The following is an 18,626-nucleotide window of genomic DNA, read 5'->3' on the forward strand; positions in this document are numbered from 1 at the left end:
AATTAGGAGTCTAATGATGACTGAAACCGCTGCCAATTGTTGGGAAAAACCCATCTGGTTCACTAATGTCTTTTAGGGAAAGAAACTGTCATCCTTACGTAGTCTAGCCTACCTGTGACTCCAGACCCACACCAATGTGTTTGACATTTAACTGCCCCCGGGCAATTAGGGATGGGGAATAAATGCAGACCTGGTCAATGTCGCACACAACCTGTGAAGGAATAAAAAAAAGCTTATTTACACAATTTCGATTCCAATTTCAATTTCGATTCCGAATAGTCTTTATAAGATTCCTCAAACAGGAAGCAAAGTTCAAAATATCCTGTTGTCGTGAAGGCTTCAGTCGTTAAGCATATGCAGTACCATTCTTTGCACGTCTCCGTCCGGCCAGCTCAATCTTTGCACAATCCCTTAGTGACAGCCGGACAGTTTTTAATGTGAAGCCAGAGGTCCTGAAAGATTACAGTGCGGAAAAGTTGTTTGCATTTTTGACCGAAAAATCACCCCTTCCGAAATAAAAAAAAAGTGAGAGTAACAGTTGTAGTAAGGTTGCATTAACTTTAATGACAACCTGCATTGTTGAAAATAACTGACATGAACAAGTGGTTGCATTAATAGTTACATTGTATCAGACATTGTATCACTAGAGAACCTCAGTGATAGCTACAATTGGCAAAGTACAGCAACAGTTTCATTTCAGTCTGTAGTGATTTATTGTTCAATTCCTGTTGAAGATATATTCGGAGGGAGTGTTTCCACATTCATTTATAGTAACGGAGCTGCTGACGCGTTGGACAGACCATGGCTGAGACACCTCTGATGCTGAGTGTGGGGCTGGTCGGTAAGAGTCCGCAGTCAGGAATCGGGATTGTAATGTACACTGACATCCTGCGTTGTCCTAAGAGTGCCGAATGATAGATGCTGCTATCCCATTTTTTTACGTTTATACATTTCGCACTTCGGCCTGTCTTTTCCCCTTGTGTACGTTGTACCAGCTTCAAGAAATATCCAGTTTAATATAGGTTACATTCTGCAAATTTTATTATTTAATTGTAAACACATTCGCATATATGACCTACGCGTTTTGTCTCCGACATCGAAGCAGTTGATCAATTGTAAACATTTATGTTAAACATGGGATTTCCATATTTCCTATTTGGTCACATGGTGCAGATTTATACCGAGGATTGAGGGCCTGTTCCGGCAGCTTTATCGATCTCTGTCTCGGAGAGAAAACGAGACATTGACGTGGTCAAGAGGACCGTAAAACTTAGTACTAATTCGCGGAACAGCACTCGATCCTCCATTTCTCCCGACTAACTGATCTGATGTCTCCCCGACCCCAGGATTGTGCAATTCTACAAGATGCCATCGCTCTTTAAAAAATTGCCTTTCTTCCCTTAGTGCAAAACAAAGTAATTGATAAAGGTTGTCATAGATTGACTTTTGTAGCTCATAGTCGAGAGTGTGGTGCTGGAAAAGCGCAGCAGGTCAGGCAGCATCTGATAATCGACGTTTCGGGCATAAGCCCTTCATCAGGAATGAGGCTTTTGGGCCTGGGAGTTGAGATAAATGGAGGGGTGTGGGGGGACAGGCTTGGGGGAAGGTAGATGGGCATGCCATGGGTAGGTGAATGTGGGGGAGAAGGTAATAGGGCAGAGAGGAGGGTGAAGTAGATAGATAGGAAAGACTATGCACAGGTCAAGGGGAGGTTGATGAGTTGGAGACTTGGGACTGGGATAAGGTGAGGGATGGGGAAATGAGGAAACTGGTGAAATCTACATTAATCCTGTGTGGTTGTAGGGTTGCAAGGCAGAAGATGAGGCGTTCTTCCTCCAGGTGTCGGATGGTTAGGGTTTGGCGATGGAGGAGGCCGAGGACCTGCATGTCCTTGGCGGAGTGTGAGGGGGAATTGACGTGATCAGCCACATGGTAGTGGGGTTGGTTGGCGCGGGTGTCCCAGAGATGTTCTCTGAAATGACCCGCAAGTTGGTGTCCTGTCTCCCCGATGTACAGGAGACTACATCAGGTGCAAAGGATACAGCAGATGATTATCTGTGGAGGTACAGGTAAATTTCTGTTGGATGTAGAAGGATCCTTTAGGGCCTTGGAGGTGAGGGGGGAGGTATTAGTGCAGGTTTTACACTTCCTGCGGTGGCAGAGAAAGGTGCCGGGAGTGGGGTGAGGGCTGGTTGGGGGCATGGATCTAACAAGGGAGACGTGGAAGGAATGGTCTCTCCAGAATGCTGATAGGGGTGGGGAGAGAAATATATCCCTAGTGGTGGGGTCTGTTTGTAGGTGGCAGAAGTGGTGGAGGATGATGCAATGTATATGGAGGTTGGTGGGGTGGAGGGTGAGGACCATGGGGTTCTGTCCTTGCTGCATTGAGAGGGGTGGGGTTCAAGGGCAGGGGTGCAGGAAGTGGAGGAGATCATTGACCACGTGGGAGGGAAGATTGCAGTCTTCAGGGATTTTCTAAGATGGAATTGGTCATCCTGGGAACAAATGCGGCAGAGGCACGGAAGAGTGATCTTTTGTAGCTCATAGCCCTGTTCAAACACAAAATCATACTTGTGTGTTCGCATTTGGTGGACGCTTCATTGTTAAAGACACCAGAGAAGTCCTGAGACTGTAAGTTCCTAGTAAATTGTGCATAGATAACCATTAAAAAGAGTCTCAATATGGTTGTATAGAGTCCTTTCAGTACATTCATTAATTCTTCCATATGATATTTGATTTGATTATTGTCACATGTACAGAGAAACAGTGAAAGTATTGTTTTTCATGCTATCCAGGCAAATTATAGCATACATAAGTACATCATGGTAACAGAACAGGATGCAGAATACAATGTTACAGAGAAAGATCAACTTTAATATATGAGAGGTCTGTTCAAAAGTCTGATAAATGGGGAAAAAGCTGCTCTTGCATCTATTGGTACATGTTTTCAAATGTTTGTCTCTTCTGCCCGCTAAAGAAGGTGGAAGAAAGTATAACCGGGGTGGGAGGGGTCTTTGATTATGTTCACTGCTTTCTCGAGAAAGCATGAAATATAGATGGAGTCATAGAGTCATACATGGAAACAAACCCTTCAATCCAACCAGTCCATGCCAAACATAATCCAAATTGAACTAATCCCACCTGGCCCATATCCTTCCAAACCTATCCTGTTCATGTACTTATCTCTTTTGAACCTTTTAAATTGTACCCACATCCATCACTTCTTCAGGAAGTTCATGCCACATGTGAACCAACTTCTGTGGAAAGAATTTGCCTCGCACATTTTTAAAAATCTCTCTCCTCTCATCTTAAAATGTGCTTCCTGCCCTTGAAATCCCCTATTCTAGAGAAAAGACAACTACCATTAATTCTACCTGTACCTCTCATCATTTTGTATATTTCTACCAGGTCACTTCTTGAACTTCCTGCACTAAAGTGATAAAAGTCCCAGCCTATCCAGCCTTTCTATATAACAAACATTCCAGACCTGGCAACATCCTGGTAAATCTATTCTGAACCCTCTCCAGCTTAATGATATTCTTCCAAAAACTGGGAGACCAGAACTGGACACAATATTCCAGAAGAGGCCTCACCAATGTCCTGTACAACCTGGGAGGCAGATTTGTGTGATGGACTTGGCTGCATTCACAACTGTCTATAATTTATTTTAGTCTTGGGCAGAGCAGTTGCCATACTAAGCTGTGATGCTTCTGGATAGGATGCTTTGTAATGTGCTATAAAAATTGGTAATAATCATGATTTGGAGATGCCGGTGTTGGACTGGGGTGTACAAAGTTAAAAATCACACAACACCAGGTTATAGTCCAACAGGTTTAACTGGAAGCTTTCGGAGTGATGCTCTTTCATCAGGTGGTAGTGGAGGGCTCAATCCTAACACACAGAATTTATAGCAAAAATTTGCAGTGTCATGTAACTGAAATTATACATTGAAAAATTGATTGTCTGTTAAGCCTTTCATCTGTTAGAATACAGTGATAGTTTCACTTCTTTCATGTGTAAATCAGCAATGAACCATAATGACTTCCTCAGGAGACAGACACGGGCTGCAATTGACAGGGTACCCTTCGTTGTTCAGTACTTCCCAGGGGCTGAAAAATTACGCCATGTTCTTCGTGACCTGCATCACATTATCAATGATGATGAGCACCTCACCAAGACCTTCCCCACACCTCCACTACTTGCCTTTAAACAACCGCCAAACCTCAAACAGATCATTGTTCGTAGCAAACTGCCCGGCTCTCAGGACAACTCTATGCAACCCTGTCATGGTGGACGCTGCAAGACATGTCAGATTGTGGACATAGATACCACTATTACGAATGGGAACACCTCCCACCATGTACATGGCAGGTACTCATGTGACTCAGCCAACGTTGTCTATCTTATACGTTGCAGGCAAGGATGCCCGGAGGCATCGGGGAAACCGAGCAAAGGCTACAACAACGGATGAATGGTCACTGCACAACAATCAACAGACAGGAGGGTTCCCTCCCAGTTGGGGAACACTTCAGTTGTCCAGGACATTCAGCCTCGGACCTTCGGGTAACCATCCTCCAAGATGGACTTCGGGACAGGCAGCAGAGGAAAGTGGCCGAACAGAGGCTAAAAGCTAAGTTCGGTACCCATAGGGAGGGCCTCAACCGGGACCTTGGGTTCATGTCACATTACAGGTGATCACCATTACACTACACACAAACAGGTACATACAGATGTGCACACAGACACCCACACACACCCTTATAGACACACACACACTGCCACGCTCACACATGCACCCCCTCACAGACTTAAGACACTCTGCACTCACTATACACACACACATTTTCTTACACTCACAACCCCCAACCCAGACAGACACAGACCCACATGCACACATATATTTTGTGGGGTGAATTTGTACTTGCAGAGTTACATTACACTTTGCTCAAAAACTGCATATATTCATGTAGAACTCTAAACTCAAAAACTGCATGAATTTATGTAAATCTCTGTGATCTCACTTTTTAGATTAGAATCAATCTAAACATCAGGTCATAGACCTTTTTAGATTAGAATCAATCTAAACATCAGGTCATAGACAAACACAGGGGGCTAACACCTTCAACATATTGTCTAGCTATCACCATTGTTAACAGCTAACCCGAGAATGCTGCTTTAAAAAAAAGGTTTTGTGATTTACACATGAAAGAAGTGAAACTATCACTGTATTCTAACAGATGAAAGGCTTAACAGACAATCAATTTTTCAATGTATAATTTCAGTTACATGACACTGCAAATTTTTGTTATAAATTCTGTGTTACGATCGAGCCCTCCACTATCACCTGATGAAGGAGCGTCGCTTCGAAAGCTAGTGTGCTTCCAATTAAACCTATTGGACTATAACCTGGTGTTGTGTGATTTTTTAACTTGGTAATAATCATTATGGACATGCATTTAATTCTTCACAGCATATTGATTTTTAAAAGCATATCATTGTGGAATGTGGAGCTACTGCTTTAAAGATGAATTTCCTGACAAGAGTTTATATAAAATGCAAAGTTAAAAAATCACACAACACCAGATTATAGTCTAACAGGTTTATTTGAAAGCAGCAGCTTTCAGAGCGCTGTTCCTTCATCAGGTGGACAACCATCTAATGAAGGAGCAGCACTCCAAAAGTTAGTGCTTCCAGATAAACCTGTGGGACTATAATCTGGTGTTGTATGATTGTTAAATTTGTCCACTCCGGTCCAACACCAGCTCCTCCACATTATATAAAATGCATTTTTACAACTTCAGTAGTGCTCTTTCACACTCTTATAATGAATGTCCTTCCTTCCTTAGAAAAAGACACAAATGGTGATGCACTGTGGGTGTGGTGCTATCCTACTGTCACAACAGAATTCCGTGAGCTGCTTTTGAGGAAATGCTGCCTTTCTGATGAAAATGATGTTCTTCACACCTTTGTCTTTGGCCAGTTCAAAAGAACCTGGTATTATATCACAACCATACAAGTCCAGGATCCCACCACATTGTCAAAGGTATACAACGCTTTATGGATTTGTTTTAATCTGAGGCCAGACTTTCTTCTCTTCCTTGCTCTCAATCTCAGTTTCCATGTGCCACATACCACATTTCTGTAATGTCAATACTATATAATAAGGCAGCATGAATATGGAGAACTATATGATATTATAGCCATATCAAATTGCATTCTTAAGTTCTATTTCTAATTTTGCGTAAGAGTTAGGAATTGAAATAGAACTCTAATTGTGACAATGATGAGCATTAAATATTAGTTGTATCTTATTTTTCATTCTTATCATAGGTGACCCATTTTTCTATAGTTCTGACTGCCAAAGACTTTAATCCTGAGAAATATGCATCATTTGGGAGAGTATTATGTAGGTGAGTTATAAATTCTGAGATCACATTACACATTATATTGAACTCTTTATGGATCTAGGTGAAGGTTTTACATGTAATGGCTTTCATGGGATATGGTCATCATTGGCAAGGTCAACATTTGAAGCAGATTGCTCTTTTAAATCAAATCGATGATAGTTTCTTGATGGACATTACTGAGTCTAGCTTTACAGTTTGGACACATTTTTGCTCCTCTGTATTACAGTCCAGTGACATTACCACTAAACCATCATCTGTACTATTTTGCCCTGGACATTTCAAATGCTCAGTGGCTCATAGCTAAAATAATTACAACTTACCAGTTTACATGCAAAGAAAAAATAAAATATTTAAACAACTTCCTCAGGGGATAAGTTGCTGAGGAACTTTCCTGACCTCAGGACATCCTAAAGAAATATTTTACACATAATGAACTTTTCATAAGTGTTTCAATGATAGAATGTAGGAAGCAAGACAGTCAACTTGCTCAGTCTGAATGACAAGAGGTAAAATTATGATTATAGTCTCTTTTAATGATTGTGGTTAAGGGATATATGTTGGGCAGGATATGCCTGTCCTTGAAAAGGGGTACATTGAAAACTAATAGCAGAAACAGGTTAAGAATAGTTACATAGCGAAAGACACTTAACCTTACCCTAACATACTGTGTTGCATCCACTGTTAGTTTTAGTTTTAGAGTGACAGATTTTGGTGCATCTGTCTCCACTGACATAACAAAGTGAGATGCTTATTAATATATTTATTGAGCTCCTACAATACAATGGGATTCCAACTTGAAGTTAACTAACTGGTTTCCCAAATATTAGGAAACTCAGCCGTAAAGCAGAGATAGGAGCTCAAGGCTTTGAGAAGTAAATAGCTCCCTCAGCACTCCTTGGGCGGAATCACATTTCACCCTTAGGAGCAAGCTGGGAAGAGTTAAGGGGGGACATAAAATTGGAAGAGAAAGCTGGGGATGGAGTTCATTCTTGAAATCTCTGATTATGTCAGGGACATGGAATGTCGAGGGTGGTTCCGTCCAAAAGTCCTCCACTGAGGTTCTTAAATGGAAGGCATCCTTACACTACACAGGTAGGTCACAACGTAAAAGACGAGTCCCCTTTTGGGCTTAGGTAGGAAGGACTTTGCTGTTTAGGACCCCAGTGACCCTGGAGGCAAAAGCTACTGTCAGACCTTCCTCCATTGCATTTTCAATAACCACCCCTCCCTACCACAATAATGCAAGGGCCTGCATACCAGGTCCCAATAAGCCCTACACACCACCCTTCATTCTTGGGCATCCACTTTTTTCACCATTCAGGACTGACTTCAGTCCTAGTAGTGGGTATCATAAGATTTGCCAACCCTGTGATTGACTGGCGGCTCACAAGGAAGGGGGTGGGGATCTGACTCTTAAAGGAACTGAGACCCCCCCCTCCCCCTCCAATGACAGTTGCAGTTGACTGCTTAGTGACCAGGCTTAATGGCTAATTATCTGCTGGTCAGGAGGCAAAATTATAACACGCTGATGAGGTCATATGAGCAGAACTTCCTGATTTTACTGAATTCTTTGACTGCTTTCAACCTCATTCACACCATTCCTGCAACCCACAATTATCAGACCATTGTTTTCTGTGTGCAAGTGGTACATTTATATGCAGGCTTCCTAAAGAGACAATGGAACCAAATAGTATTGGTTCATTAAAATACAAATTAGGTAGCTTTATTTAATAAACTAATATTTTGCGATGCAGAAAATGGTACTTTGAAACAAGATATGTAGTAGATGTAACCTACCTGGCAGAACTGATAATTTTGGATCCAAGGTTCCTAATGCTGTGCACCATTGGAGTTTTACCTAACTTCAAGCCTGCATTAGGTAAGGACACATTGATACTGATTGATATCATGATTTGGCAATAGTATCTGAGTAATTTTTGCACTGCTATCCTGTGTAATGCAGTTTATTATGGCTTTACGAGTATCACAACACAGAGTAAATTCTCCTGCTTAATTTAAAACCAGCAACACAGAAAAGATTTATCCCACGCAGTAATCTGTAAAACTTCGAGTGGCCAAGAACTAAGTAAAAATTAACAAATTTATTTCTTAAAGTATAACAGAGTAAAATTAACTAACAAGTATTTACCATTCTTTATTTTAACCTATCTGTTACCTTCCCTTTTATTATACTATTCCGATAAAACTCCCAATTAAGACTTATAAAACATCACTTCTTATCTCAAAACCAGGCAGCTTTAGGTTCTTGTCTTCGGATCTTCCTGTGTCCTCTTTTCTCCTTGTTAGGAATTTCTGCGGCACAGGTTACTGATCGAAAAGGTACTTTTAAGAGAAATTTTTTTCAAGCAGTCTGTTACATGCTAGGACTTGGCAGTTCTCCTCCCAACTGTTCAATTCCCCCCGTCTTATACCCCAGAGCATTGGATTCTATCATTGGCTTTTAAGATTGTCAACATACTCAATTCAAACTTGATTGGAAATTGGTATTTTTTCGGGTATAATTTAAACTGATTGGCCGAATTCGAATTGGTTTTTGTCTCCAAGCAATGAGCTAATCGAGTTGTTCGACCCTGTGTTACATTGTTACCTTGTTGAGAACACTTGGTGCTGTATCTGCTAGTTCTGCTGCTTTTAACTCTCTTAAAAGGTACACCCACATCTTCATAATAACGAGACAGTCACTTATTCTATTCTCTACACACCATATTATTTATTACAACATAATGATATTGTAGGTTTCTGAATTAGATGTATAATATGTTTTATTGTACCAATAATACTTAAATCAATACAATCTGGGATTGAAATGCACATGCCTGATGGTATTTTGTGTTTATTCATGGGATTTTTGTGAAATTGGCAAGGCCTGCAATATTGCCCATTCCTAATTGCCCTTGAGATGGTGGTGATGAACTGACATCTTTAACAGCTGAAGTTCTTATTCTGCAGTTATGGAGGAAATTCCATGATTTTAACTAAGCAGTATGTGGGATAAAGAAAGCCCAACTCCAGAGTCAGAAACTTGAATCCGAAAATATTGTTGTGTTTGGCAATTTTGAAATATTAATCTGTGTTCCGAAAAGTGATATTCACTTGAAAAAGAAACCTTTCTAAATGAGAAAGTTAATATCTTTCTATATATTTCAATAGCATAACAGTCATTAAAAACAAACATATTTCTTTATATAAAGGTGATTATCAACTTTAATGATGTTAATATTTCTGAAGGATATACATGAAATATGGTAGCCCAGCCAAAATGATGGAAGGTTACATTTCTGTTCTTACTAATGGCATCTGTCAAAGTGAAGAGAATGGGTCATTTCTTATGAAGGATTATGATGCAAGAAAAGCATACCTTGCTGGATCCATTAAAGGTAAACACAAAAACCTGTTATGCTTAAGGATTTACATAAACATAAGTTTCCTTTTGAAGTATTCAATCTGGTTGATGTCATGATTGAGCAAATATGGTCACTTACATTATGCATGAACAAAAACAAAAATTGTTGGAAAAACACAGCAGATCTGGCAGCATCTGTAATGAGAAAACAGAGTTAATGCTTTGGTCCGATGCCAAGCAGATCTTTACATCATTGATATAATAAGCTATTGTGTAAAAAATGGTAGTTTGTAATTATCACAAATAGTGGGACATCTGGGGCTGGACAGGCTAGATGTAGAAAGAAAGATGTAGAAAGTTGTTGAATAATTCCAGAACTAGGGGTCACGGTAATGGGTAATCCATTCAGGACTGAGATGAGGAAGAATTTCTTCACTCAGAGTTGTGAACCTGTGGAATTCTCTAACGTAGCTATTGGGGTCAGATTGTTTGATGTATTCAAGAGGGAGCTGGATGTTGCCCTTACAGTTAAAGGGTATGGAGAGAAAATAGGAGTGGGATACTGAAATTGCATGATCAGCCGTGACCATATTGAATGGTGGTGCAGGCTTGAAGGGCCAAACAGCCTAACTCCTTCACTTATTTCTATATTTCTATCTACTCCAAATGTACTTATATCTTATGGCAGAATTGTTTCATTTTCTACTGAATTCATTTTAACTTAATTATTTTACATATGATGATCTATTTTCCATTGTTCAGTAGCTGTTCTTATTTTCATTTTGCACACAGCGGTCTCTTGAAAGTAGATAACCCTCAGCTGTTCACTGGTACCTCTCTGACACGCACATTCACCTAGGGATTCTATAGCATAGTGGTTAATAATGGTTAATTCTGGATAATAATCCAGAAACTCAAGTTCAAATGTCATCATGGCAGCTTTGGGATTTAAATTCAATTAATTTAGACATTTAAAAACAAACCACCAGTATTTGTGAATAATGTTTGAAAAGCTGTCAGGTTCACCAATATCTTTTAAGAAAGGAGATCTGCTGCTCTTACCCAGTCTGGTGGGTCACCATCACCTTTTCATGGACAATTATGTAATAAATGATAGTCTTCCACTGTTGCATACATCTTCATGAAAGACTTGGAAAAAAATCACAATTCTTAATGTAGCAGCAAGTGTCACATGACTATGGAGAACATTGTAGATTAACTCAACTCTGACCGCACTAGACTTCCACATATGCAGATATTTAAGCAGAGAAAATGAACAGCAACCATAAGTTGTGAGTATAGTTCACTTTGGCCTGAAATAGTTATTCCTCAATTCAATCCTTCACTGAAACCAGATAACTGAGTAACACAGTTGCACAGTAGTTAGCACTGCAGCCTCACAATGCAAGGGACCAGAGTCTGATGCCAGTCTGTGGTGACTGTCTGTGTGGATTTCCGCCGGTGCTTCAGTTTCTTCCCACAGTTCAGAAATATGTAGGTAAGATGGATTAGCTACAGTAAATGCAGGGTTATGAGTATTGCAGATCAGTGCAAACTCAATGGGCCAAATAGCCATTATCTGCACTGTCAAGATTCTATGAACTCCACACAAAGTGAAAGTCATGTTGGTGTGAAATGGTTCTCTTAAGGGAATAAAATCACCGTATGCAGTAAAGTGATTATGTTGTGAAACAAAGTAGGATTTTTTTTGTCTCCAGTGAAATGCATTTTTCTTTACCAGATGTAGTAAATCAGTTTGGAATGGAAACTATTATCCTGTATACTGCACTTCTGTTGAAGAGGAGAATTGTGGTCTACCACCCACGCATAGAAGCATTGCAGGAGTTTACCAGGTAAAAACAATACATGGGATGGCACATAGTGTTTCACTGCATTTGCATGATATTGTCTACATCTTCTAAACTTCCTACTTTGGATGCCATGATAACCAGATATTGCTATTTCCATTGCTTTATCTCTGAACCCTGTCCTGCGATTTTAATGGAAAATGCTGAGCCACACTAAATGGAGACACATTTTAAAAATCATTTATGACACCGGAATGTCCTTGGGTGGATATGCATTTATTGCTTTCCCTATTATCTTTGACAAAGTGGTAATGCGCTGTCTTCTTGAACCCACTTCAATCTATTTGGTGTAGTTTTTGTGATAGTGACACAATGTATCATCTTGAAGCTAATAACTGGAAAAATGGCCTTTTCTGGTAGATCCTTGACTCTTGCCCTTGCAGAGAAGCCAGGAAGAACAAAGCAAAATCACTGGCTTTAATTCTCTGTTCTTTAAAAGTTTGTCATTTCAAAGTGTGGTGACTGCGAATTGTGACAGATATTCATTTTACTTTATATTCCAGGACCTTGCCTACATTAGCTTGGCATAGGCAGGATTGGTCAATACTTCATCCTTATGTGCATTTAAATCAAAATGAACTAGAGGCCTTGAAGACTTGTGCTGGTAGGAATACTGTTTCTTTTTCAAATCCACAATTAAATCACTTTTTGCTGTGCTACTCCTGCAATATCTAATTTCACCTGGAACTTTGTCACTCAATAATAAAATCCCTTTGTCTAATTCTGGGATGTATAAAGTGGTTGCAAATTACCAACTATCGATCCATCTGCTGGCAAACATTGATGGCTTTTCCCCTGTAACAGAGTATATACCTCTAGTGTTTAATGACAGTTCTAAGAATTGTTTTCACTTCAACACACAGGGTATGTAGCTGGTTTCACAGACTTAAAGGTGACTGACCGCCTAGACATCTACGATGTGTTTGTGAACCTGGTGGAAAGTGAGATCGTTGTTGCCCAACATGCTCAAGGTATCAATGGCACTTTAGTACTTCACTACATATTTTGTTTTACTATCATTCTGTGATCTATCATCCCTTTACTCACTGACCTACACTACCTGTACACTTTCAGCTCTCACCTTAAACCAATGTCCTTTAGTATTTGACATTTCCATCTTCAGAAAGAGACTCCAATTAACAATCCTATCCATGCCTTTCATAATTTTATATACTTCTGGTCACCTCCGACATTCTAGCGAATACAATCCAAGTTTGTCCAAAGCTCTCCTAAGAGCTAATACACTCCAATCCAGGCAACTTCCTTGTAAAACTGTTTTGCACCCTCTCCAAAGCTTCCACATCTTTCCTATAGTGTGGCGAAAAGAACTACACACAATATCTAAATGTGGTGTAACTAAAGTTACACAGGTGCAACATGTCTTGCCAATTTTCACGGTCAGTGCCCTAATCATTCAGGCAAGCATGCTGTTTGCCTTCTTTACCACCTTATGCACTTGCATTGCTACTTTCAGGGAGCTGTGGAAGATCCCTCTGTATACCAATGCTCCTAAAGGTCTTGCTATTTAACCTCCTAAAGTGCATCATCTCAAATTTGTCCAGATTAAACTCCATCTACCATTTTTCTTCCCAGCTATCCAACTCATCTATACCCTGCTGTATCCTTTGATAACCTGCCTCACTATCTACAACTCCATCAATTTTCACATCATCTGCAAACTTACTAATCAGACCCTCTACATTTGCTTCCAAATCATTTGTATATATAACAAACAAATCACAGAGGTCTCAGCGCTGATCCTTGCAAAACACCACTGATCACAGATCTCAGAAAAATACCCTCCACAGCTCTCCTATGTCTCCTACGACCAAGCTAATTTTGTATCCAATTTCCCATGGATTTCATGTAATATAATCTTCTGGACCAGGCTATGATGAGGTAACTTGTCAATTGTCCCTTAAATTCCCATACAAGAGCTCCTCCTGGACATTTTAGTCAGGTTGGAGGGGAGGAGGGGTAGTGGAATCTTTGGCCATTGATTTCTGGCCTGACGACATTACCAGTATGCTACCACCTCCCCCATTCTGTAGTGACTTCACATATGAAAAGGTTGAATCTCAATCTGGTCATGATGTCCATGAGGTAATGGGATCCAGAATGCTGAATTTGCTTTCTTCACTGCCTCATTATTGTAGCATTAGCAATCACAGATGATGCAACTTGCTTGTGTCATTTTGAACAATGTCTAGCGAGTTCCTCCTAGTCATTGATGCCAATGCTGTCATATTTCAAAGAAAGCTTCAAAGTGACTTTGTAGCATTTTCTTCACCATCCCCTGGAATGCTGCAGGTGTGAGAGTTGAGAAAAGAAAATCTGACAGGAGAGATAATGTCATAGTCATAGAGTGATACAGCATAGAAACAGGCCCTTCAGCCTACCATGTCTATGGCAACCAACAAACACCAAACTACATTAATCTTACTTATCTGCAGTTGGTTCTTAGCCTACTATGCCCTACTCATCCAGATGCCTCTTAATTATTGCAAGAGTACCTGCCTCCATCATCCCTCTCAGGTAGCACATTTTATAATTCTATCACCCTTTTAGTTAGAAAGGAACTGTTCCCATTTCCTCTAAATCACTTATTCCTCTCCTTAAACTTAGGCCCTCTGGTCTTAAACATGTCTGTCAAGGGGAAAAGAGTCTTACAATCTACTGTTTTTGTTTCTCATATATTGTATACCTCTCCGCATTCTCTGCTCAAAGGAAAACAAACTCAGCCTATCCTGTCTCTCCTCATAATTGAGACTTTTCATTCCAAATAGTATCCTGGTGAATCTCTTCGGCACCCTCTTCAGTGAAATCATGTTCTTCCAATAGTGTGGTCACCAGAACTGCACACAGTATTCCATCTGTGGCCTAACTAATATTTTATAAAGTTATAGAGTCATAGAGATGAACAGCACAGAAACAGACTCTTCGGTCCAACTCGTCCATGCTGACCAGATATCTCAACCCAATCTAATCCCACCTGCCAGCACCTGGCCCATATCCCTCCAGACTCTTCTTATTCATAAACCAATCCAAATGCCTTTTAAATGTTGTAATTGTACCAGCCTCCATCACTTCCTCTGGCAGCTCATTCCATACACACACCACCGTGTGTGTGAAAAAGTTGCCCCTGAGGTCTCTTTTATATCTTTCCCCTCTCACCCTAAACCTATACCCTCTAGATCTGGACTCCCTCATCCCAGGGAAAAGACTGTCTATTTATCCTATCCACGTCCCTCATGATTTTATACACCTCTATAATGTCACCCCTCAGCCTCCAACACTCCAGGCAAAACAGCCCTAGCCTATTCAACATCTCCCTTTTGCTCAAATCCTCCAACCCTGACAACATCCTTGTATATCTTTTCTGAACCTTTCAAGTTTCACAACATCTTTCTGGTAGGAAGGAGACTAGAATTGCCTAATCAATATCCTGTAAAGCCAAAACTTCTCCCTGACCTCCCAAGTCCTGTGTTCAATACTCTGACCAATAAAGGAAAGCATACCAAATGCCGCTTTCACTATCCTATCTACCTGCAACTCCACTTTCAAGGAGCTATGAACCTGCACTCCAAGGTCTCTTTGTTTAGCAACACTCCCTAGGACCTTACCATTAAGGGTATAAGTCCTGCTAAGATTTGCTTTCCCAAAATGCAGCACCTCACATTTATCTAAATTAAACTCCATCTGCCACTTCTCAGCCATTGGCCCATCTGATCAAGAACCTGTTGTAATCGTTGTAACCTTCTTCGCTGTCCACTACACCTCCAATTTTGGTGTCATCTGCAAACTTACTAACTGTACCTCTTATGGTCACATCCAACTCATTTATAGAAATAATGAAAAGTTGTGGACCCAGCACTGACCCTTGTGGCACTCTACTGGTCACAGGCTTCCAGTCTGAAAAACAACCCTCCACCACCACCTTCCTCAGGATTCCCTCCAACAACTTGCCCACCACCGTCAGGCTCACTGGTCTATAGTTCCTTGGTTTGTCCTTACCACTTCTCTTAAGCAGTGGCACCATGTTAGCCAACCTCCAATCTTCCAGCACCTCACCTGTGACTATTGATAACACAAATACCTCAGTAAGAGGCCCAGCAATCACCTCCCACAGAGTTCTAGGGTACACCTGATCAGGTCTTGGGGACTTTTCCACTTTTATGCATTTAAAGACACCCAGCACTTCCTCCTCTGTAATATGGACATTTTTCAAAATGTCACCATGTATTTCCCTACATTCTATGTCTTCCATGTCCTTTTCCACAGTAAATACTGATGCAAAATACTTGTTTAGTAGCACAAGACTTCCGTGCTCCTATATTCTACTAAGGAAGGCGAACAACACATTTGCCTTCTAACTAACCTGTCTACAAATGCTGACATCATCAATGATCCATGGACTTGGAACACCAAGCGACTTACCATTCATTGTGTAAGATATTCCCTATTCCTGATGAAGAGCCTTTGCCCGAAACGTCGATTTTCCTGCTCCTCGGATGCTGCCTGACCTGCTGTGCTTTTCGAGCACCACTATAATTTAGACTCTGGTTTCCAGCATCTGCAGCCCTTGTTTTTACCTGTTTCCTTATTAGACCTCCCAAAATGCATCACCTCAAAACTATCAGGGTTAAATTCCATCTGCCATTGCTCTGCACAATTTACCAGCTGACCATTATCAAATTGTAGTCCAAGATCATCCTCCTCACTATCAACAACACCATAACTTTGTGTCATCTATAAAATTACTAATTATACCTGGCGCATTCACATCCAAGCCGTTAATCATGTAAAAAAATAGCAAGATCCCAGCATCAATCCCTGTAGTACACACTGGTCACAGGCTTCCAATTACAAAAAAAAATCGATCCTCCACCATCATCTTTTCCCTCCGATTTGTAAGCAAGTTTCGGATTCAGTATGCTAATTTGCATTGGATTCCATGAACTCTTATTTTTTGGACCAGCTTTGATATGGGACCTTGTCAGAGGCCTTACTGAAGTCCATGTAAACAACATCAACTGCATGATCTTCATCAATACATTTAGTTATCCTTTCAAAAAGCTCATTAAAATTAGTCAGAGAGTATTTCGCTCTAACATATCTGTGCAGTCTATCCCTGATCAATCCCTGCCTTTCCAAGTATTGTTTAAGCCAGTCCTTTAGAATTTCTTCCAATAATTTCCTCGCCTTTTAGCTAGCAAGATATAGAGTCCAGTGCATTGCATTTGATTTTGTATAAAGTTTACCTGAATGCTCAGAAATTGGCTTCAGCATACCACTGGCATTTGTTCTATAACCTTCGCAGAGTCCCTAAAATGTGATAGAGGTATTGTTAATGGAGTTTCTTTAGCATACTTACATGTTGCTGATAAACAGTCCAGGACTCACTACACAACAGAAATGTGGTGATGGTGACAATTATCACATACACTGAGACTTTGTTGACTTAGAGATCTTTGTTGTCAAACCTCAGTGCCAGAGTTTGTTGAAAGCTGAACTGATGGAACTGATCTGGTGTTTGGTCTCCTTGTCGCTGACAAGGTGTAGCAAGTGTTCAACATATTCCAGAATCTCTCCTTTTAGGAATTGGAATATTTGGCTGAAGTCTGGGTTGATATGAGAATAATTTTGCCAACATTTAGGGACAGGCTAAATCTCATGCATGCTGAATTTAAGAGTTCAAAAATAGCTTGCAAACCTGGGGCAGAGTGGGCAACAGCACTACTGTCATCTGCATACTGTAGGCCTCTGGTACTCAGTTTAGTTTTGACATGGAGGCAACTGAGGTTGAAGAGTTTTCCATCCAAGTAGTATTTAGCACTGAGCCGGGGACAATTGATTTTGTACAAATAACCATTATCAGGTAGATTGTAAATTGTTGAATTCTTTATATTTTTCCAAAGCTTATTTTATATTTGAACAGAGCAAATTAATACAGTAAATTTTGGTGGCTGCAGATCTCTCACTGGTACTGTTAGTGTTTGGACCCATTTGACGTTGTTGATTAAGAATAGTAAACAAAAAGCATATTGATATGATATTGAAGCATTAGTTTAAGTGTAACTTTATACTTTGCAGGGCATTGCAAAAACCTGTTATTGTTAGCGTAATATTGTACCATTTTGAATACCTGTAATATTTGCAGTAACTGTTGATGCCATTGCCATTAATGTGTGATGTTAGTCAAGAGAATCAAGATATGTCGCCAATACGTTAAATATTCTATATAGCGATCTCTTTTTGTATCACTTCAACATCCTATAAGATTTCCCTGCCACACTTTATTGGCAAAGCTAATTGTTGTAAATTGTCTTACTCATCAGGAACAATGCTTCAGTGAGAATCGCAAACGCAGGATGAAATTATTACTGATTTTATTATTACAATTTGATGACAATGGTGAACTGTTTAAAATCTCTCTCCCACAGAATCAATGACAATGGGTAAACTGCACAAGGATATTGGGCAATTCATTGTTCAATCAGCCAGTGACCCAGAAAAATCAGATGGTCAAGTGATTAAGGTGATTATTTACCATTAAGTCTTTATTTGTAGAACTTTGAAGAGTGTATAGTGATTGTTCTGAGGGTCTTATGGCACAATGGTAGTGTCCCTACCTCAGGTCCAGCAGATCTAGGTTCATAAGGCTATGCTGGAAGAATGGGGAGAAAGTGAGGTCTGCAGATGCTGGAGATCAGAGCTGAAAATGTGTTGCTGGAAAAGCGCAGCAGGTCAGGCAGGAACAGGAGAATTGGGCTTAAGCCCTTCTTCAGGAATGAGGAAAGTGTGTCCAGCAGGCTAAGATAAAAGGTAGGGAGGAAGGACTTGGGGGAGGGGCGTCGGAAATGCGATAGGTGGAAAGAGGTCAAGGTGAGGGTGATAGGTCAGACTGGGGTGGGGGCGGAGAGGTCAGGAAGAAGATTGCAGGTTAGGAAGGCGGTGCTGAGTTCGATGGATTTGACTGAGACAAGG

At 40.4% G+C, this 18,626-nt stretch overlaps 1 protein-coding gene across 1 annotated transcript in view; it reads left to right on the plus strand.

Annotated features, from left to right (window-relative positions):
- The first annotated feature begins 222 nt into the window (after nt 1–222).
- dennd10 (DENN domain containing 10) overlaps nt 223–18,626 on the plus strand; it is a 29,825-nt gene continuing 11,421 nt past the window's right edge. Inside the window, exons 1-8 of the mRNA XM_043712863.1 lie at nt 223–841; nt 5,847–6,043; nt 6,331–6,410; nt 9,657–9,805; nt 11,513–11,624; nt 12,143–12,243; nt 12,503–12,610; nt 18,083–18,177. Of these exons, the coding sequence (XP_043568798.1) occupies nt 802–841; nt 5,847–6,043; nt 6,331–6,410; nt 9,657–9,805; nt 11,513–11,624; nt 12,143–12,243; nt 12,503–12,610; nt 18,083–18,177 (882 nt within the window). The 5' untranslated portion in view covers nt 223–801. The remainder of the gene's footprint in view (nt 842–5,846; nt 6,044–6,330; nt 6,411–9,656; nt 9,806–11,512; nt 11,625–12,142; nt 12,244–12,502; nt 12,611–18,082; nt 18,178–18,626) is intronic.

Source organism: Chiloscyllium plagiosum, chromosome 22 (assembly GCF_004010195.1).
Source record: "Chiloscyllium plagiosum isolate BGI_BamShark_2017 chromosome 22, ASM401019v2, whole genome shotgun sequence".
NCBI lineage: Eukaryota > Metazoa > Chordata > Chondrichthyes > Orectolobiformes > Hemiscylliidae > Chiloscyllium > Chiloscyllium plagiosum.